This window comes from Diabrotica virgifera, chromosome 3, assembly GCF_917563875.1.
Source record: "Diabrotica virgifera virgifera chromosome 3, PGI_DIABVI_V3a".
Lineage (NCBI taxonomy): Eukaryota > Metazoa > Arthropoda > Insecta > Coleoptera > Chrysomelidae > Diabrotica > Diabrotica virgifera.
Genome location: NC_065445.1, coordinates 81,093,760 through 81,121,722, shown reverse-complemented (window position 1 = coordinate 81,121,722; position 27,963 = coordinate 81,093,760). Strand labels below are relative to the sequence as shown.

Here is a 27,963-nt window from a genome sequence, read left to right as displayed (position 1 = left end):
TGGAAGATTTCTGTTAATGTTAATTTAAAGAAACATACACTAACTTGTTTCATTTAATTTGTATAAGTGGAATATAAACAGTTTTTATAAAGCGCACTTGTTCGGATTACACTCTAACTGCGATCGAACAAAGGTGATATTTTGGCATAAAATGGTAACATTTATTTAAAAGTTGCAGTATTGACACCTTAGATTTGTGGTAGGGGAGCTCAAGCGGGGATTTTTGCAGTTACTCGAGCGCGTCAGATTATCATATGGGGAGAAACCTGGTACCCTGCAGATGTACCTCTACCATATATTGGCTTTTAATGCAGGGGAGTTCGTTAAGGGGGGCCCGAAAAAAAATCTATCCTAAAAAAAATTGGAAATGGTCAGATTAAGATAAGGTAAGTTAAGTACATGCAAAAGAGTGTATATTTCAAAAATCTGACAATTTGAGCCGGGCGTAAGGAAATGGGTGAGTCCCAAAGTTTCACACGAAAAAAGCGAATAGTTCGCGAAATGAATGACAGCTCGAAAATCTAAAAAATACTTGCTCAATATTTTTCAAAAATCTATCGAATGATACCAAACACGACTTCTCACGGAGAGGAGTGGGGGTAAATTTAATATTTTAAATACCAATACCAAAATGACATTTTTTATAACTTCTACTAAAATTTTTTCGGCCCGGGCAGATAGATATTATTTTAGATTTTTTGGATCATTCGAAACAAAAAGGGTTAAAAATCAAGAACTGTGCCTTAAAAATCGTCATTTGTCGTTCTTTTTTCAGTTTTAAATTGTTTAAACTCGCAAACGATCAACTTAAGAGAAAAATTACATAAGACCATTTTTGTTTCAAATGATCCAAAAAATCTAAAATAATATCTGCCAGGGTCGAAAGAATTTTAGTAGAATTTATAAAAAAGCTCATTTTTTAATTATTAATTAATACTATTTAATTGTATTCTGGACCAGATTATATCGGGCACCCATTGTTTTTTATAATTACTTGTAATATACTAAATTACATATCAAATAATTTGTATCCATTAAACAGATCGGTGGAGGTCGTTCTTATATCGGATCTTAGACTAAAATAATAAATTATTGTACTTTTCAATCTACAATTTATTTTTAGGTAACTTTTTATAAAGAAATATTATTTCTCTAAAATTAACCGCACATTAGTACACAAAAGGAATTTTATCTGTTAATATAATCAATATTAAATTTTTGTTTTATAATATATTTTTTGTAGGAAGCCAGAGATACCGTTGTCAATGTCAAAGATCTTATAAATACAAGTCTGATTTAAAAAAGCATGAGACCTATGAATGTGGAAAAGAACCTATGTTGAGCTGCACTATATGTCATTATAAAACCTACAGGACAAGCAGCCTTAATATTCATTATCGAACCAAAAGACACATTCAGCTAGCCGAAATAACTCAATCGACTCAAACAAGGAGTTTTGATTTTTAGAAAATTTCTATTTCAGTGTGTAAATACTAAGGGAGCCATGTTTAAAATAAACCAGTACTATCGAAAAGAATGAGACCCAAGAGAACAGTGGCACCCAAAGTCTCGACAGCCAAAATCCCGACAGCCAAAACCCGACGGCCAAAATCCCGACATACCAAAATCTCGACATGCCAAAATCCCGACATGCCACAATCCTCGCAGAAGTAAAAATCCCAACCACTACATTTTAAATATTTATTGTTTCTATTTCAAATGCAGTACCAAATCATAATTATTATGTATTTTAAAAGAGAAAATTATTAAACACTAAGTGTTTAATAATTATGAAATGAAGTCTTCATTTTATAATGTAAAAGCTATACTTACTGAAATGGACGGTTGTAAGTGACTTGATAATACCTATCTATTATATGAAAGTAAACTTGAATTGAGATTGAACTATATTTTGGCAAAAAAAAAGAAAAATAGTACCTATGTTAGAAATTTTATTTAGAAAATTAGTTCGGATTAACTGGTAAATACTTTTTCCACCTACCTCTACCGAAAGTACACTTTGGCCTGGTCAAAACAGCCTCGTCAAAATAGATCGTACACAAAATAACCACAACGGTCACAACGGCCCCGGCTAAAACAGCCCCGGCGAAAACACCCCCAATAAAAAGATTTACCTTTTAACGGAGTACAATTCATTTTAAATCACTATTTTAATTGGGAAATAAACCACAATTTAACTTAAAAAATTATTTTATTAACGTTTCGACTTCCACTTCGGACGTGGTTATCTATCAAAATACAAAATATTAATGAATTAAATAAAAATGTTATTGCTCAGTAAAAAAATTCTTTTAATAATTTAATTTAATCTGACTCATTCATATTGGCCTTTCAGACATTATATTATACATTTTTAAGTAGAAGACTTTAAAATGATATTGCCAATATTTATGAGTTGCTTTCCTGGGACGACTTTATTGAAAGATAGTAACATGAAAATCAACACAAATAGATTACATGAAATCAACGTTAACTTAAGAACATCCGTCACAAAAAAATCATAGTATGTGATCCATCTTTAAAAAGACAACCACACGCAATGGTGACAGTAAAATTCTCATGTTAGTGATTCCATAGTAAATCACGAGGAGAAACCAGGAATTTTTTTTCCTGGTTTTTCCTAACAGAAGACACAGGGTTCGAGTTCTCCGAAAAGACCATTTTTATTTAATGTGGTGAAGATAAACATCTGAATATCGGATAATTACCATTTCCAAAAAATGTGTTTTTAAGGGATTATTTCACGATAAATTCTGTAGGGAGCTTTATTGTCGGGACTATTTTGTCGGGGCTATTTTGGGGGCAAGCTATTGTTCCGCGGCTATTTTGTCTGAGCTGTTTTGAGTGCGGGATATTATGTCGGGGCTATTTTGTCGGAGCTTTTTTGACGGGGCTATTTTGACGGGGTACCCTTTTCCGGACCTGATTGTAGAGAGCAAAGTTGTACTTTTCCTCCCTAGGAAGGAAACATATTTTCCTCCCTAGGGAGGAAAAGTAAAAGTGACGTCATGGTATTTCATTTATGAAATATAACTTATTGATGCCCTGTACAATATCTTTTTTCTATTACGTAAGTATCTGTACATTTTAACGTTTATCTATAAAACACCCTGTATTTTGCAGGATGGTAAAAAACAGCAAATTGTTATTTTGATTTAACAATGTTTACATTAATAATTTGACTTATATTTGACAGTTGACAGTTATATTGTACCTACTTGTTAGTTTTAGTTGTAATAAATTTTGTTGATTAGTTCCATAAATAAATTATTTAAAAATGAAAAAATGACTTGTTATTTGAGGAAGGTGAAAAACCCATATGTATAACATGGGAGTAAAGTGCCTTTTCCTCCCTTGTTATACAAATAGCTATTATTTAGTAACAAAAAATAAAAAACAATGTTCATAAACAAACAACCCGAAATAAATAATTATATTATGTTATGACCTCGTACAAGAGGACGACCTCGTGTTGACCTCGACACCGTAAGGTACAAGAGGACGGCTTAAGTAAGTAAGTAAGTATATTATGTTAAAAAAGAAATGATCAAACCTTGACCAAAATACAGTGGTGGGATTTTTGATTTGTCAGGATTTTGGTGTGTCGGGATTCTGGCGTGTTGGGATTCTGGTGTGTCGGGATTCTGGCGTGTTGGGATTCTGGTGCGTCGGGATTTTGGCGTGACGGGATTTTGGCGTACAGGGACTTTGGCCGTCGGGATTTTGGCTGTCGGGATTTTGGGATAGACCCCTGCGAGAACGGCGCATTTAAATATATACATTCTTAAGGCCGATTTACACACATTCGTGACCGTACCGTTAACGTGAACGGGACTTGATTCTAGCGGCAACGTGAACATATTGTGGGAATATAAACAGCTCAATTTGCATACGCCCGGCACTGTGTCAGACAATGCTGTCAGTGTTGTCGACGTGACCGTACCGTATAGACAGAGTTCTCGTCGATGATATTTTTATCTTTACTGAGAGACCACGACTGCATTATTTAAAACAAATGACGCGATGTTAATTAGAGACCGACCGATTAATCGGCTTCGGCATCGGCTTCGGCCACCTTCGGCCAATATTTAAACCTTAGGCCAAAATTCGGCTTCGGCCAAAACGAAGCCGAAGATTTCGCCGAAGGTGGAATAATAAAATGCTCCGAGTATACTATAATATATAAATAATCTCTAAACAATATGCTTCGGCGAGCCTTTGATACTTTGAATAATATTTACACCTTATTTTATATACTAATAAACCAAAACGTTTTACAAGCTTTCAGGTAGTAGGTAGGATATAAATTATAACAATAGGCCAAGATGTCTCAAAGATCTTCATTTGAATATTTCTCACTTAGTAAAATTCTGAGAAACTATAATAATTTTATTGTACCTATTTGTTAAAACTCAAGATTACTGGTGTTTTGACTACCTAAATATTAATGGCAAAACATCGACCATCGACTATATCTACTATAAATGCAAATAATTAGTCACCTTCGGCTTCGGCCGAAGGTATCCTTCAGGCCAAACTTCGGCATCGGCTTCGGCTTCGGCCAAAAAAGTCACATTCGGTCGGACTCTAATGTTAATTGAATTGGTCTGTAAAAATTCAGTTTTTTTGATTTGTCAAATCCTAAGTATATGAAAATGGAATATAAAAATGGGATATGGAACAAAATCGGCATAGAAATGAAAACGAATGGTATTTTTTGGTTAGATATACTTCTAGTGTACTCAGCAACAACGTAAGCGAATTCTGAGACATTCTAGTCAAAAAACTTGTTTCCATCGTCCATCAACTCTTTGTATAAAGTAAAGAATTCCTCTCCCGTTGCTCCCTTCTTTCAAGCTTGATGGACGTACAAGCGTTTATTTGGAGTGAATGTTTCGGTTTCCTGTTGTTATTCTTTATCTAAGATCACAACAATCTAAATCTCCGGTTTCCGGTACAGCATTCTGATCTCTGCATTTGTTTGTCTCCTCCAAACGTCTTCGTCATCTTTTACTTCCCCGAATATCTTCCTTAGGACACTCCGCTCCCAGATATTCAGCATATTTTATTTAATTTTAATTTTGTTCATGTTTTGCTTCCGTATAGTACTGTGGGCTTGATCACTGTTCAGTATAATCTAAATTTTGCCTCTCTGGAGTTGTTTTTTGCTCTTATTTGTTTGTGTAGAACTCCGACAGTCTTTCCTCCTCTCGAAATTGGTTTCCTTCCCCTTTACCTGTTAGAGCTACTCCTAGATATTCAAACGCCGTTATTTTTTTGAAGCAATACTCTTTACTCTCATTGTAGTCTTCAGTTGTGTGTTTTCATACATGTATGGTGGCTCCCGCCTTCTGAGCCACCCTGGATACTGAGGGGTGGTTACCATGACTATGAGGGTTGATGTAGTAAATATAGTTCGTTGTTAAGACATTTATTTACACGTTAAGTATATCACAGAAAATAACTGGTGGTATATTATTTACTTGAAATCGATGTTACCCCGTCGAATCTCAACTGCTAATTGATTTATCTGTTCTCGTAAAAATATAATTAAAGTCGGTTATTGTTTATTTACTGTTTTGGTAAGACGAGGTGACCGTGATTTAAAGTGCTGACTGTTAATAAACACCCACTGAATATTATTGCAACTCGACCTTGTATCAAATACTAGCATGCAAAACTAGGTTACTCGTATTTATTAAACAAACATTACCACGGGCATTTAATTATTAAAAGGTTTATTTGTAATATGATGTTTATTGAGATGCTGTGTATCCCAATTCACATGGACTGCCTCATTTCCATATACTTTGTTTTTGCTTGTTAATACTCATAGGCTATTGATTATGTACTATAGAAAGGAACTACAACGTTAACGGGGTTTTATTATTTCATATGGTCAATGAATCTCTTTATATGAAAAAACCGCGGAGTGCTACCATTTAGAGGGGTGCGTTTTTGAGAAATTGGTAAATTAGTCCCTGGGCACAGGTTACATTAGAGTGAGTTCTATGCACTTTTGGTACAAACAGGTCTACACAAAAATTGTGCCTGGTTAAATTTCCTATCTAAATATAACTTTTTAAAGTCAAAGATACTTTTTTTTACAAAAATATATTCAAAAGAAAAAGCACAAAGAAACCCAGAAGAAAGAAATTTTGTTTTTTGTCCCATAACTTTTGTCCACGGAGATATAGGTATAGACATTGCTTCACAGAAAAAAAACTTACATATTTTCTCTTTAAAATAATGTTTAGTACAGGTCATTAGGATTTACAGTTTTCGCAATATGATTTTTCAAAGTTCGCCACTCACAGCAATTTTGGGCAATTTTCCCTGTTATTTCGCAAATATTTTTCGGTAACTTTTTTCTACGCAACTTTAGGCATATGCAATGGTACATGTAAGAGGAATAGAAATTAATTACCTTTAAAATGTTCTACTGTATAATGTTGTACGACTTCTTTTAAAGAGGTTATCTTTTTCAAGATTTTATACTTTAACCGAGTTTTTATATTTTTTACGATTATTTTTTAAATTTCTCATTATAACTTTTTATATATTATATAATATATATTATAATATATATTATTTTATATATTATATAATAAAAAATAAAGCTTATTCTGTTTACTTTAAAATGGTGTATTATAAAAAATTCTAGGATTATTTTTGAATAAGATATACTTTTTCAAAATGTAATAAGTACATACTTGCAACGATTTTTGATTTTAGGATTATTTTTTAAATTTCTCATTATAACTTTTTTATGTGATTGTGTGTTATGATTGAATCTTATTTTTTATAGGTAATACTTTGGATCCACTTGACTCGGCCGGGCAAACTTCAAAATATGGCTTAATTCCAATATTTACTGTCATAGCCCCTGCACCACAAGCTTTGCTTGAAAAAATAGCATGTAAATGTACAAAAGGATGTACAAAAAACTGGGTTGTAGGAAGATAGGAATTAGTTTTTCAATATTCTGAAAAGAGTGCATGTGCATGGGTACTAATTGTGGGACTCTAAGATAACTGAGGTGTCAGAGGAAGATATTGAAGCTAATGCTAACGAAGAGATGGACTTTGATTTTGAAATTTTTTAAATGTCAACGTTTAAATAATTTTAACTAAAGTGATGTTTTCTAAGACTAATGTTTATGTAATTTTTGTAAAAGAAATAATTTTAAATAATACTGGTAAAAAAATATCAAAGAATCACTCGGTTTCCATTATTTAAATATAGATGATACACCATTTTAAAGAACAGAAAGTAAGCCCTCTTTATTGAGCAATATATAGTATATTCATGTACAAGAAAAAAAAATTATAATGAGAAATTTAAAAAATATTCCTAAAATCAAAAATCGTTGCAAGTACTTATTACATTTTGAAAAATAATAATATCTTATTCAAAAATAATCCTGGAATTTTTTGTAATACACCATTTTAAAGTAAAAAAGTTATTATGAGAAATTTCAAAAATAATCGTAAAAAAATGTAAATAATAATATATTTTTTATATTAGGTATTATGTAATATATAATATAATATTATATTATATATACTATATATAATATAATATTATATAATATATAATATATCATATAATAATATAATTTTATTTTTATATTATATTATAAAAAATCGTTAAAAGTATAAAATTTTGAAAAACCATAATCTCTTTAAAAAAAGTCGTACAACGTTATCCAGTAGACCATTTTAAAGCTAATTAATTTCTATTTCTATTACGTGTACATTTCATATACCTAAATTTACGTGGAAAAAAGTTACAGAACAATATTTGCGAAATAACAAGGAAAATTGCCCAAAATTGCTGTGAGCGGCGAACTTTGAAAAATCATATTTCGAAAACTATAAATCCTAATTACCTCTACTAGACAACATTTTAAAGAAGAAATATGTAGATTTTTTTTCTGTAAAGCAATGCCTATACCTATATCCTCGTGGACAAAAGTTATGGGACAAAAAACAAAATTTCTTTCTTTTGGGTTTCTTTGTGTTTATTCTTTTGAATCTATTTTTGTACAAAAAAGTATCATTGACTTTAAAAAGTGATATTTAGATAGGAAATTTAACCAGGAACAATTTTTATGTAGGTATGTTTATACCAAAAGTGCATAGAACTCACCCTAATGTAACCTGTGCCCAGGGACTAATTCACCCATTTCTCAAAAGCGCACCCCTTTAAATGGTAGCACTCCGCGGTTTTTTCATATATAGATGTCCATTGACCATATGAAATAATAAAGGCCCGTTAACGTTGTAGTTCCTTTTAGCTATCATATTTTGAATATAATCAATAGCCTATCAGTCCGTACTGCTTAGCTTTCGCGTCATAGAGTTCGAAAAATAGAAGTTCCCCTTCAGTTGTTTCCATTAGTACTGCATTGTCTGCGAAGGCCAGAACCTGGCTGCAGTTATCATAGATTATACCTTTCGTTCGAATTCTACTCTCTTTCTCAATATTGCCTCCAACAAGAAATTAAAGAGTACTGTGGACAGCGGATCTCCCTATTTTAATCCCCTTTTCTTAGTATTGCCTCCAACCAAAAATTGAAGACGACTGTGGACAACGGATCTTCCTGCTTCAAATTTTCCTATTCGGCTTCCTGCTATCCTTACTCTATTGTCGGTCTCCGTTAAGGTCGTTTCTACTATTCTGATCATCTTTTCTCGAATTACAAGTACTCTTAGGGCCTGGTACAGACTCCTTCTTATCATAATATCGTAAGATTGTTTGAAATCTAAAAAAAGGATATTCAGCTTTAACTGTTGCTTACACGTTTTGCTCTGAATAATTTTTAATACGAATATGTGCTCTATGGTGGATCTGCCCCTTTTGAATTCTCCCTGGTATTCACCAACCTGCTCGTTTCAGTGCCTTTCCATTCCAGTATTCGGTAAATAAGACTGCTAAATAAAGAACTAGAAACGGCAACTCGCTTGGTATTTAGACCTATTGTTTTCTAAAATTTTGTTGTACCAGATTTTTAAAATAAAAGTTTAGAAATAAAAGTTTTTTTTATTCCAAATATAACACGGATGACAGTAAAATATACTTTTTACTAAAACTCATGATTCTATAATACCAGCTTCACTTTTCTGATTAGAAATAAAATATTCATATTTTAATGTAACGCAAGTGATGGCGGTTGCACATTTGGCAATATTTGGCAAACTATTGGATCAAACTTTTTTTTGCAATATTGGATTGAGAAATTGATTATTTAATGAGTCAAATGAATGTCGACAACGAATCAAGTAATCTGTTAACACAAGTACTAAAATACCAAACGGGCGACGCTAGGAAAATATTTCAACAATGCATCACAGATTACCCATATGATACGCTATCACTTTGAACTCTAATAAATACAGAATGTTTTTGTTTTATACATACTCTGTATTTATTAGCGTACAAAATGATAGCGTATCATATGGGTAATCTGCGATGCATTGTTGGAATATTTTTCTAGTGTCGCCCGTTTGCCTCTAAACATTCCGTATATGTATTTGGCACCTAGGAGTTTTCTATTGGTTCTTTGCAGCACGCGGTCATATTTTAACCAATAGGCGGCGAGGTTCCAAACGCATATACGGAATGTTATTCGGTGCCAAATTCATATACGGAATGTTAAATATTCGTACACCGAAAAGGATAAGTTTTTATTAAAGTCTGTTAAAAGGAGATTAATTTTAAAATACTTGTTACTGTATTATTAAATAAAAATAAAACAATTATAGTATTTGGAATGTTATTTGGTGTAAATTCATATGCGGAATGTTAAATATTCGTAGACCAAGAAATAGGACTTTTTATTAATCAGTTAAAGAAGACTGATTTTAAAATACCTATTTTGTTAATGTATTATTAAAGAAAAATAAAACAATGATTACCTATATGAAATGTTATTTGGTGCGAAATTCATAAATGGGATGGTATAGATTTGAGAGATATTATATTTCTTTATTTGACTAAGCTTTCGCTTTCTCAGAATTTTTAATGACTTGCACGTTATGTTTAGTATGTTTAATTCATTAATAATACAAAAAAAAACGAATAATGTCCTTTATAAAAGGTATATATTTAAAATCCCTAAAAAGGGCTACATCACAGAACCAGTTTTCGATTGGTTGACCAATCATCATCAGTGCATTCCTAAAATGAACATAACCTGATAAAATGATGCAAAGATTTTAAAATTTTGACTACGGTTAGAAAAAGTTGTAGGTTATACTCATGTGACCTTACCATGCTAACCACCAAAATATAATATTACAAATTTTATTTATATATTACATAATTACAAATATTTTGGTGGTTAGCATGTAAGATCACGTGAGTATAACCTACAACTTTTTTTAACCGTAGTCAAAATTTTAAAACCTTTGCACCATTTTATAAGGTTATATTCATTTTAGGAAAGCACTGATGATGATTGGTCAACCAATCGAAAACTAGTTCTGTGATGTAGCCCTTTTTAGGGATTTTAAATATAGACATTTTATAAAGGACTTTATGCGTTTTTTTTGTATTACGAGTTTATGGTATAAGTACAGCCAACTACGGGAAAACCTTTCTCCTTGTGGATCTTTAATAATACATTAACAATAATTTTTCTATTCTCATACTATAATATATCAATTATGTTGTCACTACCTGTATCATAATGAACTTCATTATGATACAGATTTTCATTAAGATACAGATTTTTAACCAATAGAATCGCAATAAGACATTCGCGAAAAAAGGTGGCACACGCGCAGTAACCAATGGCGAGTCAAATACATACGCTTTGACAGTTCTCAATATGTAAACAAACTGTCAGACTGAAAAACTACTTAATTTGTTTGCGTTACAAAATTAATAAATTCGAATATATTTTTTTTCTACGACCGTGCAAAAATGTCTACTTTCGCGCACGCGTTTTAGTTTAGAAAGTTTCACTTTTCCGCACGCGGTTTACTTTTCCGCACGCGGTTTACTTTTCCGCACGCGTTTTACTTTTCCGCACGCGTGTAGATATTTTAATATGGCCTTAAAATAATTATAATACATGCAATAAACTAATATTTAGATATTATTTACTATTTTATTTCAAATTTATCTTATTGTGTTCCTGTTTTAATGAAATAACCGCGACAAATCGATGAAATTAAATTATTTTGACATAATATTCGAAAGTCAAATCGGTAGACAAAAACAACAGTCGTTTTGAATCATCGTCATGGAAACCAAGATCGTCGTCATTAATTAAATTAATTGATTAAGATTTGGTCATTTTTTAAAGACTCGTAGAAAAAATATTGTTTCTAACTCTTGCAGAAAGTCTCTTTTCCGCACTCGACTGCTTGCCGAACTCCCGCTTCGCGTCGTTCGGCAAACTGCAGTCGCGTGCGGAAAAGTATGACTTTCTGCACTTGTTAGGAAAATAACTATTTTGTGAATGATCATAGAAAAAATCGTGTATACAACTCATAATGACCATCATTAAATGCTCGTTGCATAATATACTATTAAAAACCAGTCTCATTTTAACTGGCTTTAATAAAAATCGTCTTTTTGTTCTACGAATATTTAACATACCGTATATGAATTTCGCACCAAATAACATTCCAAATACTATAATTGTTTTATTTTTATTTAATAATACAGTAACAAGTATTTTAAAATTAATCTCCTTTTAACAGACTCTAATAAAAACTTATCTTTCTCGGTGTACGAATATTTAACATTCAGTATATGAATTTGGCACCGAATAACATTCCGTATATGCGTTTGGAACCTCGCCGCCTATTGGTTAAAATATGACCGCGTGCTGCAAAGAACCAATAGAAAACTCCTAGGTTCCAAATACATATACGAAATGTTTAGATACCGCCCGCATGGTACTTTAGTACCTGGGTTAACAGATTACTTGATTCGTTGTCGACATTCATTTCACTCATTTCATCGTTCCCCGTTAGAGGTCAGTCTAACTATACGCCGGTGTAAATATTAGAATATTTATAACATCTTCTCGGCGCGTTCTGATTCAAATCAGTTTTATTGCAAATCCTCTTTGAAAAAGGGTAGAGTCCGAAACAGGGTGTCAGAGGATGGCAAGAGACTCGATTTGTATCAAAACGGAACCGATTATTTTCATTTTAATTGATTATTTTCTTCTACAGAGTCTTTTTCGACTCTCTGGTGACATTGATAACATATTTGCAGATTTCTCACTTGATTCTGACGATTTATTAAATCAACTACAATAACTTAATTTAATTATCAGTTGTTGCCTTATATAGCGAACTAATATTACTTATTATTGTGCTTTTAGAGCCACGATTTAAGCACGCATATACCTGTAAAGAATGCAACAAAAAATACAAGAGATATGCTGACTTCGTAAAGCATATAACTGTTAAATGTGCAGGTCAGGTGATTTTGCGATGCGACTTTTGCAACTACATTACCAACCGAGAATCAAATCTATCTGGACATTATCTGACTAATTGGCATCAAACAAATGCAACATTGGCATCTAATTCGGATTATCTGGATGATTCTGACGTCTAAAAATTTGGATTATGTTATCGTTTGTAATATTAGTTAAATATATTTTGAAATAAAAATTGGTAAAGTTTTATAAAATTGTTATAAATTATTGCGTGTGCATATTTTTATGCACACAGTCTCCTATCTTAACATTTCCCTCATGGGATGCAATAGTGGCACATCTCAAAAATCAAGTTTTGAGATAAATGGATTTAAAGTTTTCATTGCTAAGGAAAATGCATAAAAAATTCTTTAGTTTCCCTAAATAAAGATTATCAGCAGTAATTACACGAGAGCTTTAAAATTGTCGATTTGTATCCCGAGTGACACTTTGACAGTTTTAATTTCACGACCCTAAAGGGACTTAAAATATGTCAAAGTGTCACGAGGGCAAAATAAATTGATAATTTTTAAGAGTTCGAGTGTAATTCGATAAGATTATTTCATGAATAAAATTGTTTTTTAAATAATATTAATTAATATTTTATCTTTGCTTGAATATTTGCTAAACCTGTTCATGATTTCTCTTTGACAAGTAGTCCAGGAAATGAAACATTTTGGCTCGCAATTTTTTCGTCAAGCATGGATTTACTTGAAATTTTCACAGAAGTTAGGGAATAGTCCAAGGATCATTTTCTATATCATGCCGCTGTACGCTAAAACCTTTGGGGTGGTTGCCACCCCATCTCGCGGGGCTGGAATTATTTATTACATTTTAACCATGTAAATCGATGTAAAATGTGATTCTAAGAAAAAAATGTGTTTTACATTTTCTTCGTAAAACTAATATTTTTCGAGTTATTCGCGCTTGAAAGTGACAGTTTTTCGATGAAAAAATCGACTTTTTTAGAGGGTTTTTTGAGAATACCTCGAAAAATAGGCATTTAATCAAACAAACTGTAGATATCAAAATTGTATCTTCTAGTAACTCAAATCAAATTCTTATTCTGTAATATCTTTAGGACCAATACAAACCGAGATACGGCATGTTAAATTTAGCTTTTTTTGTCAAATGCATAATTTGAAATATTCAAAGTAAAATAACGGAAAAACTTTGGATTTTTCGAGGAAAACTTTATAATCCTTTTTCAAGTATACAGTTAGGCCTTTCAAAAAATAATAATAAAAAGTTTCTAGCTTAAAATTAAGCGACTTATGATCAAAATAAGGTCGGTACTTGCTTTTCTCTATGAAAAAATCAGTGAAAACAACCCCCTAACTACCCTCCTAATTAAAAATTGGTCTTCATCTTTATGTAATTTCTTTTACATTTGTATTATCAATACACTCAAGAAGTTTGACCTATTTAAAAAGCCTAATTTAAAAAAAACTGGAGTTTAAAGGAATTTTTTTTTGGAATTTCCCATTTTTCACCTTTTACTTGTAGCCTTATTAATAACTAAAATTTTCTTGTGCATAGATTTTCATTACAGTGAACAGTTAGCGAGATATAGCTGTTTAAAACCTCTATTTACGAGCAAACACCCCCTTATTCGAGCTCTTTAAACCCACCCTAATTAAAAACTAAGGGATCTTACGGAATTCAGTTTACAAAGTCTTATAACTCTTAAAAAATCCTACAAAGTCATTTTTAAAAGAACTTTTTATCACCAAAAATGAAGGAGCTTTGTTTATAAAACGAATTTTTTTTTTCAAAAAATTCGGATAGTCCGCTTATGGATAATTTTCAATGTATGTATAATACCACAGAACCGGTTCGTATACTGGAAAATGACTAAAAAACTATTTGTATTTGTATTTGTACATATTTGTAAATTCGTATTTTTGTGTGAATAAATGTTTTTGTAATTCTTTAATTATACTTTTTTTTCTGTATAGATCTATTAAAATATCTACTTATAAAAACTGAAATGTTATTAAGGGTTGTTTTTAAGGGTTAAAATATTATGATGTTATATCCTAAAGTATAAAACAATCATTATTTAACCAAATTTTACACATATTAAAATTTACAATGTTTTTATATAGTTTTTGACAATAAGGGGTAGTTTACACCCCTAAAAATAATTAACGCCCTTAATCAGGATATAGAATATGAAGTATAGGGTGAGATGATCCTAATCCCAAATTTTTATGTAAATCGATGCAAGCCGAAATTATTCTTTTAGGATAAGTAAATTTTTTTAAATATAGATCCAACAAGGGTGGTTTTAAGGGTTGAAATATTATGATAGTATATCTTAAAGCATAAAACAATCATTATGTAACTAATAAGAGCCAAATGTTGACAATATTAAAGTTTAAAATGTTATTTTATAATTTTTTAAAATTAGGGGTAGTTTTCACCCTTAAAAAACCAAAAGCGTACAATGGCTCAATATAGAAAATGAACTAGAGGGTGTAATGAGCCTAATCCCAAATTTTTGTACAAATCGATGCTGGACGAAAAAATTGCGAGGTTTTATATTTATATTTATAATAGATTTGTGTTGTCCTCGTGACAATTTGACGTTAGATGTAGCATTTGGTTGCTTTTACTTGGGGAGTGACAGTCACCCCTTCTCGGGGGTGAAATAGCGCGTGTTTAAAATAAGCCCGGAAATGGATAAATTGACTGATTATAAGCAACTTTCGTTCTATAGAGTTTTTTATGTAAGTCAATACTTTTCGAGTTATTTGCGATTATATATGTTTATTTTTTGACAAAAAAACTACGTCTTCAGACGGTTTTTCGCAAATAACTCAAGAGGTAAATATTTTATCGAAGACATATTCTTAGCAAAGTAACTTTATAAAAAAAGAAAAAATCGTGTATCAGTAAAGTCTATAAACCGAGTAAAAGCAAAGTTGTAGCTCATGAAAAACACGTCCTTATTCGTCTAATTCCAAATCGAATATTTCAACGTGAAATCACCTAAATATTAAGCAATTTTCGGGAAAAACCTATTAACATTTTTTAGAGTATTTAAAAAATCTTTATTTTTATTTTTTACAAAACTAACTTTCTGCTTTTACTAACTAAACTTTCTAACAGCAAAAATAAATGAGTGGCGTTGAAAAAAATTTGACCCCTTTTTTTGGAAAAATAATCGTGAAAATATCCCTCTATTTAGCGCACCCTAAATAAAATTAATCGTTACCGCTTTACCATTTACTTTAAGTGTATGCGTATTGTTTTATGATCTGTAAGTTTGACTGGTTGTAAGCGATTATTTTTGAAAAAATTAGGTTTTATAGTAAAAAAATATTTTTCTAAATATTTTGGAAAACTTGTAATTTTTTTAAAATAACTTAAAAAGTATTAGTGATACAAAAAATCTCAAAGAGTAAAAAAATGTAGGTTTTGCTGTTATAAAGACGCTAGTTTCATTTTGGTTTTGCTGTAAGACAAAAATTTGTTAAGATATGGTTGTTCAAAATTTGCATACACTCGTGATTAGTGATTCGTTCAAGCACTTTCAACTATACCCCTTTCAAAAATAAGCACTTTAAACCGGTGAAACTGACAGATCATATGAAAAATAAATAAGTAACGTGAATTGTTTGTAAAGTGGTGACGATTAATTTCATTTAGGGAGCTAAACACGGGGAGATTTTTATGATTTTTTTTACCAAAAAAGGGGCAACTTTATTTTGAGTGTAACTCACTTTTTTTAATGCTAGAAACTTTTATAAACAATTAAAATAAAGCCTTTCTTAAACACTTTAATAGTTATTTATGATATAAGTGTTAAAAGTACACGTTTAAGGCACGCATGTGAAAGTTTGCAGAATGAGCGAAAGCGAGTTCTGCAATTCACATGAGTGCCTTAAAAATGTACTTTTTAACGCGCATATCATACAATATTTTTTATACAAACGTAATGACAGGACAATATCTACAAAAACTTTTACTTGAACTTGACTGACATTCCAATTTTATATTTTTTTGACATTACATCAAAATTGCATATACGGTCAATACAAACTGCAGTGCCTTAAAATTTTTTTAAAGCACTAGTGCCTTAAAGTATCATTTTTAACGCTCGTATAGAGTGCTAAAAATTGCATTTTTAACACGGTTGTAGAAAAAAAAATTTAAATGGGGGTTTTCCCGTGAAGTGCTTTATTTTTGAAGTTATACTTCTTTACGATCGAGGGTGAAATTTTATAATTCCCTGGCGCATGCGCAGACAGACAGTATGTAGTTCGTTGCTAATCTTTCAAATTATGTATGTATCAGCGCAAATAAGTCATTAAAAGAATATATTAGTGTTCTTAGTAAATGTATTATTTATTATAATATTTGTGTCTTTGGATTTGTCTTCCTCGGGCGTAAGATAATAAAATATCTATTTTTATACTTCACTTTGATCTATTTGTCACCGTGATGTGTAATTATATCCGACACGTCAATAGCACGGGGCTTGATAGCTCAATTGGTATAGCACTGGACCAGAGATCGAGAGATCGCGGGTTCAAATCCCTGACGATTCATATTCATTATTTTTTTTTTATTTTTGGTGTTGTTAAGTTTTGGTTAATTTTTGATAATTATTATTAATTTTTGGTGTTGTAACTGTTAAGTATATTTATTTCGTTGAAATTATATAATGGAAGTATAACTTCCTACGTGCCTACAAAGTACACACACATTCTTTTTATTTGGTTATTTCACGAAAATATTCGATTTGGAATTGGACGAATAAAAACGTATTTTTCATGAGCTACAAATTTGCTTTTGCTGGATCTATAGACTTCACGAATACACAGTTCTTTTCGTTTTTTTCTAAGCTACATTTTTGTTCAAAATATTTCTTTCGATAAAATATTTACTTTTTGTGTTATTTGCAAAAGACCGTCTGAAAACGTAGTTTATTTTTTCGAAAATAAACATTTTCAATCGCAAATAACTCAAAAAGTATTGACTTACATAAAAAACTCTATAGAACGAAAGTTGCTAATAATCAGCCAATTTATTGGCTTATTTCCGGGCTTATTTTAAACACGCGTTTTTTCACCCCCGAGAAAGGGTGACTGTCACACCCCAAGTAAAAAGCAACCAACGGCACAAATTCAACTTTGAAGTGGAGGGTAAGTAAAACGTAAATCCAAATTTTCATGCAATTCGAAGTTGCCCCTGGAAATTACACGGTATCGACATATTTCCCGTTCATTTACTGGGCTAAATAATCTTATTGTTACGACATTTACCGATGCGATATTCGAATTGACTTATTTCTATAAAGTATCTACTAAAAAATTGAAAATAAATGTTGCATAGATTAAAGATGACTACTTATTATGCGGTACTTGACAAATACTTGGTCAAGCACATATGCAAATTAAGATAAGTGTATTCGATACACTATGCGACCACTGTCGAGTTAATGTGATGCGACTCTACTTGGTGTAGTGGTACTTGTCGTATTTGCCTTCAACTTGTTTACTGACTCGGAGTACTATGTCTGAGAAAAACGTCTCATTTTTATCAACACTCCTTGATACCTAGTCAAGTACTAAACTAGTACTTGTCAAGCGCCGCGTAATGAGTAGCAGCCTTAAGTTTGGGGTCAGTAAAAGCTTTTCATAATTAAATACATAAAAATAAGCAACATACTAATTGTTTTTTAAAGTTTTAGAGTTACCATTTCCGTGTCAACTTTGCCACAGAAGATATAAATATCGAGGAAATCTAATGCGTCATATAAAGTATGAATGTAATCAGTCTCCACAATTCTACTGTCACATAGCAGGATGTAAATATTCAAGTAAACTTAAGTCCAACAGAGATAGGCATGTCAAACTGACGCACACGGTGGAGAATAAGTTTGTCTATAGGAAAGCTTACTTTTCAGAAAATAAATATAATCCTTATACTTAATATGTAAATAATCGTTTATAAAATGTAGATAGAAAAATAAAATTAGATAAAATAAAATAAAATGTAGCTTTTATTTTTTTTTATAAATAACTGGAGAAGAAACTCAGTATCATGAATTAACTATATACAGGGTGTCCCGAAAAGATTGGTCATAAATTATACCACACATTCTGGGGTCAAAGATAGTTCGATTGAACATAACTTACCTTAGTACAAATATGCTCATAAAAAAAGTTACAGCCCTTTAAAGCTACAAAATGAAAATCGATTTTTTTCAATATATCGAAAACTATTAGAGATTTTTTATTGAAAATGGACGTGTATTATTCTTGTGGCAGGAACATCTTAAAACAAAATTATAGTGAAGTTTGTCCACCCCATAAAAATTTTATGGGGGTTTTGTTCCCTTAAACCCCCCAAACTTTTGTGTACGTTCGAATTAATTCATTATTGTGATACCATTAGTTAAACACAACATTTTTAAAACTTATTTGCCTCTTAGTATTTTTTCGATAATCCAGTTTTTATCGAGATGCGGCTTCTTTTTTAATATATTTACATAAAAATTTTATGGGGGTTTTGTTCCTTTAAAGCCCCCAAACGTTTGTGTACGTTCCAATTAAACTATTATTGTGGTACCATTAGTTAAACACAGTGTTTTTAAAACTTTTTTACCTCATAGTCTTTTTTTGACAAGTCACCTTTTATCGAGATGTGGCTTCTTTTTCAAAATATACCTAAAAATGCAAATTATAAATAAATTTTCAGATTATTAACAGGTCTCTATAATCGTACTTAAGAGGAAACAGTAGCGATCAACAGGTAGCGAAAACGCGTTCCAAGATTGCGGCTGTAATTTTGAATATTTTTTCGAGATATTTGGCACACGTATTTGTAATATAATAAAGAATGGCGGTACAGAGCCCAATTTGAAAAATATATTAATATGTGGAAATTACTCTGTAATTAAATACAATATTAAAAAACGAGCCTGTACCGCCATTAAGAAGAACAAAAAAATACACTTTCTTCAAATAAATTTTTTTATTCGTTGCCTAGATTTTGTGTCATTTTGGAACTACTAAAATTTTTTATTTCATTAGTAGTTCCAAAATGACACAAAATCTAGGCATCGGATAAAAATGTTTATTTGAAGAAAGTGTATTTTTTTGTTCTTCTTAATGGCGGTACAGTGTATTAAGTGTATTTTTCAAATTGGGCTTTGTACCGCCATTCTTCATTATATTACGAATACGTGTGCCAAACATCTCGAAAAAATATTCAAAATTACAGCCGCAATCTTGGAACGCGTTTTGGCTACCTGTTGATCGCTACTGTATCGCCTTAACCATATACAAATATGTGGTGGATTCGACAAATATTCAAAATATGTCGATAAACACTGGCTTATCGAAAAAGTACTAGGAGGCAAAAAAGTTTTAAAAACATTGTGTTTAACTAATGGTGCCACAATAATAATTTAATTTGAACGTAAACAAAAGTTTGGGGGGGGGTTTAAAGGAACAAAACCCCCATAAAATTTCTATGGGGTGCACAAATTTCACTTTAATTTTTTTATAAGATGTTACTGCCATAAAAATGTCACATGTCCATTTTCAATAAAAAATCTCTAAGAGTTTTCGATATATGAAAAAAAATCGATTTTCATTTTGTAACTTCAAAGGGCTGTAACTTTTTTTGTGTGCACTATTGTATATAGGGTAAGTCAGCTTCAATCAACTTATTTTTGACCACAGAATCTGTGGTATAATTTATGACCAATCTTTTCGGGACACCCTGTATAATATGTACCGTTTGAACCTATCGAAAAATATGAAGTACCGAAGAATACTACTATTGGACCAGGGCATTACAACAAAAAACACCAGAATAAACTGATTTTTAAATGCAGCACCTGACAACGTTTTGAATGTTATTTGGGATTACGTCAGGAAAAAAGTACAAGTAAGAAACAATAGAAAAATAGATGTAAATGCATAATAGGAACTTGCACATTTTTTTTATTACATAATTATGTTGTTTTATTTAAAAATGAGATTTCCAAACTTTCACGCTTCAAAAACTCAAATAACTTAGAAATACAAATTTAAAATCTTCTGTGGTTTAAAATAGTTCAGACGACCCGTGACGTCACATAGTTTTACTATATGGCTATGTTTATGGTTATATTTGGTATATTCTTCTTCTCCTTCTTTAGTTTATTAGCATCCACCTACTTGGGTATTTGGCCAGCTCATCGTCGCGGAATAAGGGAAACATATTTATATTCTAATGACATTTATCGTATGTCATTGTAATAATATATACCAGTTTGTTGAGATTGGAGTTTGATACAGTTTTTGAAGGAAAGGAAAGAAGGTTTACTATGGAAAATAAAACCATTTTGTAAAAGTACAAGTTTTTCTATGAAAAACACTTGTGACGTCACATAACTGTATTTTATACTGACGTTTATAATGTCTTATTTAAAATTATATACAATTTTGTTTACTTTGTTGGTTTTGTTTACTTTGTTGGTAAACATTAACCATATTAGGTACGTCACGAAGCGTTTTGTGCTAGGAGCTTTAATTTGAATTTAGAATCGTCTTTAGGGGCGAAACGGAACACAAAAACAACTTTTTTTTCTTTGATACATATTTTAAATTATGTTCTGTTGTGATTTATAACATTTTTTTCGAATTTAAAATTTTATGCAAGTTCCCTATTGCATTTGCAGTGCACAAAATGCATCCAAAAGTTGATAAACATGTCACAATCAGTATATTAAGGGCCAAATTTTGTTACTCGGGGATTTTTGTCGCTGAACATAAATACGCCATCAGAACCGACCATCGGAACACCTAGTGCCCAGGGTTACTGCTAAGTCTAAGCCATCTGTAGTTTCGAGGGTTTTCGGCACTTCTTCTTCAGGTTCCTTCCCCTATCGGAGGTTGGAAATCATCATCGCTATTTTAATTTTATTGGCCGCACTTCTGAATAATTCTAATGAGCTGCAACCGAACCACTTTCTCAAATTTCTTAGCCAGGATATTTTGCGTCGTCCTGGGTTTCTCTTTCCTTGTATCTTCCCTTGCATAATTAACCTAAGTAATACGTAATTCTCGCCCCTCATTATATGACCCAGATATTGAATCTTTCTAATTTTAACAGTTTTTATGACTTCACATTCTTTCTTCATTCTTTGTAACACCTCTATATTAGTTACTTTTTCAGTCCACGATATTCTGTGGATTCTCCTGTAGCACCACATCTCAAAGGAGTTTAATTTTTTGATTTCAGACTGTTTTATTGTCCACGCTTCCATGCCGTATAGTAAAGAAGAAAAAACGTAACAACGTAGCATTCTTGTGCAGATCTCTAGATTAAGGTTACGGTTGCAAAGTAAGTTCTTCAATTTTATGAACGTGTTTCTTGCCATTTCTATTCTAGATCTGATTTCTTTTGTTTGATCTCCATCTTCGGTTAGCCACGTTCCTAATAGTCTAAGAGCTAGTGAACCTTTTGACTAACGGTCGTCCTGTAAGGCTAAAAATTTGTAGAGTGATAATTCATAGCACACCAAAGCTAAAAACCATGACCTGGCAGGCCTCAGTGGTGCACGTGTATCTACCAGGTGAATCGAAAAGTGCAAATTTAGGGGGTAAAATAAACTTTCTCCTGTAAGGTTTAAATTTAAGTATGTGTTTGAGTAAGTCATTTAGAAGAAATGTGTACAATGACAGGCGATTCTGAAGAGCATAAGACCTTGCCAGGCGAGGGGAAAGATTAGGGGTTTTTCCTAAAATTATTCTTTTTGCATCGAACAAATTTTTTTTAGGCTTTTTGAGTCATTCCAAACAGAAAAGGTTCTTAGTTATTTTTCTCTTAAGTTAATAGTTTTTGTTAATATAAGCGATTGAAAATTTTGAAAATTGCGAAATCGGCCATTTTTAACCCAAATCGGACATTTATCTAAAAATTTCAATATTGGCAAGGTACGCAGATATTCCTTAAACATTGATTGATGAAATCCCGAAGAGTTTTTTCAATAAAATATCGAAAACCGCTTTGTTTTTTTAATTGCTAATCAAGCGGGCGCTACACTGTAGTATAATTGAGGACGTTTGAGCTTGCATAAATTCATTATCTCGAGAATGGGCAAATTTGAAGAGAAATCCTCAGACAGGTCGATTTTTATTTTTGAATTAGGACTTTTTGGTATATATATAATACTAGTGACGTCATCCATCTGGGCGTGATGACGTAATCGATTATTTTTTTAAATAAGAGTAGGGGTTGTGTGATAGCTCATTCGAAAGGTTATTTAATTCTCTATTCAGTAATATAAACATTAACATAATTATTTATACAGGGTGTACAAAAAAAATTTTTCTTCTATTTGTCAAATTTAATCAAAGTTAATTTAATAAAAAAAAATTTTTTGTACACCCTGTATAAATAATTATGTTATTGTTTATATTAGTGAATAGAGAATTAAATAACCTTTCAAATGAGCTATCACACAACCCCTACTCTCATTTAAAAAAATCATCGATTACGTCATCACGCTCAGATGGATGACGTCACTAGTATTATATATATGCCAAAAAGTCCTAATTTAAAAATAAAAATCGACCTGTCTGAAGATTGCTCTTGAAATTTGCCAATTCTCGAGATAATGAATTTATGCCAACTCAAACGTCCTCACTTATACTACAGTGAAGCGTCCGCTTGATTAGCAATTAAAAAACAAAGGGGTTTCCGATATTGTATTGCAAAAAACTCTTTGGGATTTCATCAATCAATGTTTAAAGAATATCTACCTACCTTGGCAACTTTGAGATTTTTAGATAAATATCCGATTTGGGGTTAAAAATGGTCGATTTCGCAATTTTCAAAATTTTCAATCGCTTATATAACAAAAACTATTAACTTAAGAGAAAAATCACCAAAGACCTTTTCTGTTTGGAATGATTCAAAAAACTTTAAAAAAATTTGTTCGATGCAAAAAAAATAAATTTAGGAAAAACCCCTAATCTTTCCCCTGGCCTGGCAAGGTCTTATGCTCTTCAGAATCGCCTGTCATTTTACACATTTCTTTTAAATGACTTACTCAAACACATACTTAAATTTAAACCTTACAGGAGAAAGTTTATTTTACCCCCTAAATTTGCACTTTTCGATTCACCTGGTAGATACACGTGCACCGCTGAGGCCTGCCAGGTCATGGTTTTTAGCTTTGGTGTGCTATGAATCATCACTCTACAAATTTCTAGCCTTACAGGACGACCGTTAGTCAAAAGGTTCACTAGCTCTTAGACTATAAATATTTATATGTTGTTACTCTTTCGATCGTTGTATTATTGATGATCAGGTTATCTACATTTTGTGGTTTTTTGAGGATATCATTGATTTCGTTTTCTTGAGATTCATTTGCAGTCCGTACCTTTCACATGCATTGTATACTTGTTGTATTATGTACTGTAAATCTTCCATGTCACTTGAAAATATGACCGTATCGTTCGCATATCTAATATTATATTAATGCTATTTCCGTTGACCAAAATACCTTCCACAATATCCAATAAAGCTTCTTGAAATATCACTTCACTGTAGACGTTGAATAAGAGTGGTGAAAGTATGCACCCTTGTCGAACTCCTCTAAGTATACTTACTTCCTCTGTCAGTTCTCCTTCGACTCTTACTCTTGCTTTCTGATTTTGATACAGATTCGATATAATTTGTAGATGTCTATTATTTATGTTTTTGGTCTTAAGAATACTTAAAAGCTTTTCATGTTGAACTCTGTCAAAAGCTTTTTTAAAATCTATGAAGCAAGCATATAGGTCCTGATTCATATCCAGACATTCGGCACTAAATTGTTGCAAAATAGATTACTAGAGGGTTTTTACGGTCGCTGAACATGCATATTCCTTCAGAACGGAACCCCGGAGCATCTGGTGCCCAGGATCACTGCTAACGCATGTCATCTTCGGGAGTTTTGAGGGATTTCAGCATCAAATTTGATGCAAACAGATTACTCGGAGATTTTTGGGGTTAATGAATAAGAATACCCATCGGAACCAACCCCCGGAGCACCTGGTGCCCAGAACAACTGCTAAGGTACGTCAGTTTCTGTAGTTTCGAGGGTTTTCGGCACTAAATTGTTGCAAAATAGATTACTAGGGGGTTTTTGCGGTCGCTGAACATGAATATGCCTTCAGAACGGAACCCCGGAGCATCTGGTGCCCAGGATCACTGCTAACGCACGTCATCTTCGAGAGTTTTAAAGGTTTTGGGAGGTTAATTACTCGGAGGTTTTTGGGGTTAATGAATAAGATTATCTATCAGAACGAACCCCCGGAGTACCTGGTGTCCAGAGCAACTGCTAAGGTACGTCTGTTTCTGGAATTTCGAGGGTTTTCGGCACTAAATTGATGCGAACAGATTACTCGTGAGGTTTTTGGAGTCACTGAACACGAGTACACTATTAGAACCGACACCTGGTGCACAGAAGTTGCATAGCAGTTATCCTGGGCACTAGGTACTCCGAGGGTCACTTCTGATGTCATATTCGTGTTCAGCAACATCATCCTTCCATCTTTTTGTGGGATGGCCTACTGACCTCCTACCGTACGGTCTCTCAAAAATCACTGTTTTTAACACTCCCATCTTCCGCTGATCTTACCAGATGACCCTCCCATCTTATCCGGTTACCTTTTAAATGTCTGACGATGTTTTTAGTACCATACAGAGTCACCAATTCAACATTGCGGCGCCTTCTTCACTCTTCTGTCAATTCATCCCTTTGAGGGCCAAATATCATTCTGAGAATCTCCCTTTCAAATACCAGCAGCTTATTTATTTCCCGTTAATGTAGAGTCCATGTTTCACTTCCACATTTTGTAACAACTGGGCGAATAATTGCTGCTCTTTTTTTATGTGATTGGCATCTGTGATTACTCCCGTAGATATTTAGACTCTAACTAATTCACGGTTGTTGTCATTAATAGTTATGTTCTGCCTAACTCTGGTTCTTGTATTTTTGGTTACTAGCATGTATTTCGTCTTCTCTTCATTTATTTGAAGATCCGGACTAGCTGTTTCCTTCTCAAGTTGTGTGTGAAAACACCTCTCTCTCTTCTCTTGTAGAATGTGCGACTGCATCTAGATATTTACAACTTCAGCAAAGGCCAACGATAGTTTTGATCCTCGATTCGCAAATCTCCCTGTCAGCTCAGACGATATTTTACTTATTGCATATTCTAATGTCAAATTGAATAGCAATAAGGCGTCTCCTTAAGTCCTGATGTTATTCTAAATGGCATCGATGTTCTGTTTCCTGTCTGTACAAACAATCGTTGTTCTGTTTCCTGTCTTTACAAACAATCGATGTTCTGTTTCCTGTTTTTACAAACAATCGATGTTCTGTTTCCTGTTTTTACCTGTGTATATCAGTCTGTCACGTACATTTAAGTTAACTCAAATAAACAATTTTCTTGGTATTCCCATTCCTAGCATTGCTAGCCGTGCATAAAAGAGAAATGACTGAGTAAGATCACAAATAACAAATGTCGATGATTTTTTTTTACTTAGCTAATGCCTCGACAACTAATGGCCATTGGCATGGTAGGTACAGTGAATTTTTGCAGTTAGGTACCTAGTGTCATGTATAGTGTGTGTGTTGAGTAAGTGTCTTGTTACTTTTCAAAGTCGACTTCATTTTCTTTGCAAAGAGACGCTAATTGTATCCGAACGTCTGCGGTCTCTCCGGTGAGTACCGATCCCACAAGGACAGAAACTATTTTCATTCATTAATTTATAATAAACGAAAAGTTTCTGACTCTGGTGAGATTCGAACTCACGACCATTCGGACCTTTCGATCCAAAGGTAGGCGCTCTTCCCACTGAGCCACAGAGGGGGTTAAAAATGCCGATGATCACAACAAAAATTGCCATATTGAAATGGAGCAACATAGGCCACACTGCTAGACAAAAAGACCATCATTGGCCTACGCCCAAACATGAACGATAAAAGGCTAGGAAGAAGTAGCAGTTTTGGCTGCAATAATTTTGAACTCTTTTTTTTTATTTTCTTTTCTATTTATTTTTATTATTTTGAATTTTTATTATTTATTTCTAATAGACACGACTAATACAGTATCGTCAACTGTAATTTTAGCAAGCTTCAACTTTTTTTATACTTCATATATTTTTTAGGTCCATTTGTTTGTTTGAAATGTAATATAACTTACTCACAGGCGTATAATCTACGAAGACATATACAGTTCGAGTGTGGAGTCGAAAGAAAATTCACTTGTGAATTTTGCAATTCCAAGTTTAAAAGAAAGGACCACTTACTTTCACATAAAAGAAGCCTGGCTTGCAAGAGAATGCAACATCTATGAATAATTACTTAACGAATTTATGCTTTAAATAAAAAACGAGATATTATATTAGGTGCAAACTTGTATTATGAGTAATTATTTTAATAAAGGACTATGTCAAAAAATCATAATTAAAAAATCGATAAATTTTTTCTAATTCTGTAAATAAAGCAGTTTACAAGGGGGTCAAAATATAGTGAATAACCCTGTACATTCACTGGGGTTGACCGACCGACTCTGTCCCGTCATACAGCTGACCGACTATAATAACTTTTATTTATATTTAATTTAGAATGTGTGTACTGATTTTCAGCCTTAGTAAATGGATTTAGTTACCTTCGTAGGAAAGTAACTTTGATACCCTCTCAGTTACCCCTGTTCTACGTTTCGCTTGACCGACCGCAGTATGTTTCTCTGCACAATCACAGTAATCAACTGTGAAAAATCTAGCTTTAGTAAATTCAAAGGGATTTTTCAGCGCTGCGTCTTGGACTATTACGCATCATTTACTTTCATACAACTGAATTTGCTTCTTGATTTAAGAGATAGAATGATAAAGGTTGGGGCTATTTGTGTTGACCTATAAGCCAATAGAGTAAGAATAAAGTTTTGATTGTACATACCAAAGTGTAAATAATAAGGTATTAACTTTTATTTCACGTTTACTAATTTGATGTATTTTTAGGTGATTTTCAGTGTACGCAGTGCTTTAGAGTATACAAATACAAGTGCAACTTAATCCGTCACTTTAAGTATGAATGTGGAAAGGGGCCTCAATTTGAATGCACATTTTGTTACAAGGCATTTACTCAGAAGTGTACCCTAAAAGCTCATTTAGAACATGTTCATGGATTTTTTTATACGAGGCTGAAGAATTAGTATATTTTTATAATGTTGGTATGTACAAGGTATGAAAATTCACTGCCAGGATTTGTGGTAAATCGGTGATTTTTAATTAGCTGTTGGAAAGTACCCCCGAAGAACTGTATTACAAGATTAGGGATTGACTCAAATAATGTCTTTCTTTCTTTCTTTCTTTCTTCTTGACTGGCTTTACAACTCATAGTGAGTCTTCGCCATATCTACTATAGCCATATCTAGATATTCTACGATCTTGTGCTTCTATTTCCCATAGTTGTACCCCAACACTAGATAAATCGGCTT

At 32.4% G+C, this 27,963-nt stretch overlaps 1 protein-coding gene across 1 annotated transcript in view; it reads left to right on the top strand.

The window, feature by feature from the left end:
- The window catches only part of LOC126882527 (zinc finger protein 43-like), a 79,353-nt gene extending 51,928 nt beyond the window's left edge, over positions 1-27,425 (top strand). Inside the window, exon 7 of the mRNA XM_050647494.1 lies at positions 26,574-27,425. Within this exon, the coding sequence (XP_050503451.1) occupies positions 26,574-26,820 (247 nt within the window). The 3' untranslated portion in view covers positions 26,821-27,425. The remainder of the gene's footprint in view (positions 1-26,573) is intronic.
- The last annotated feature ends 538 nt before the right edge of the window (positions 27,426-27,963 follow it).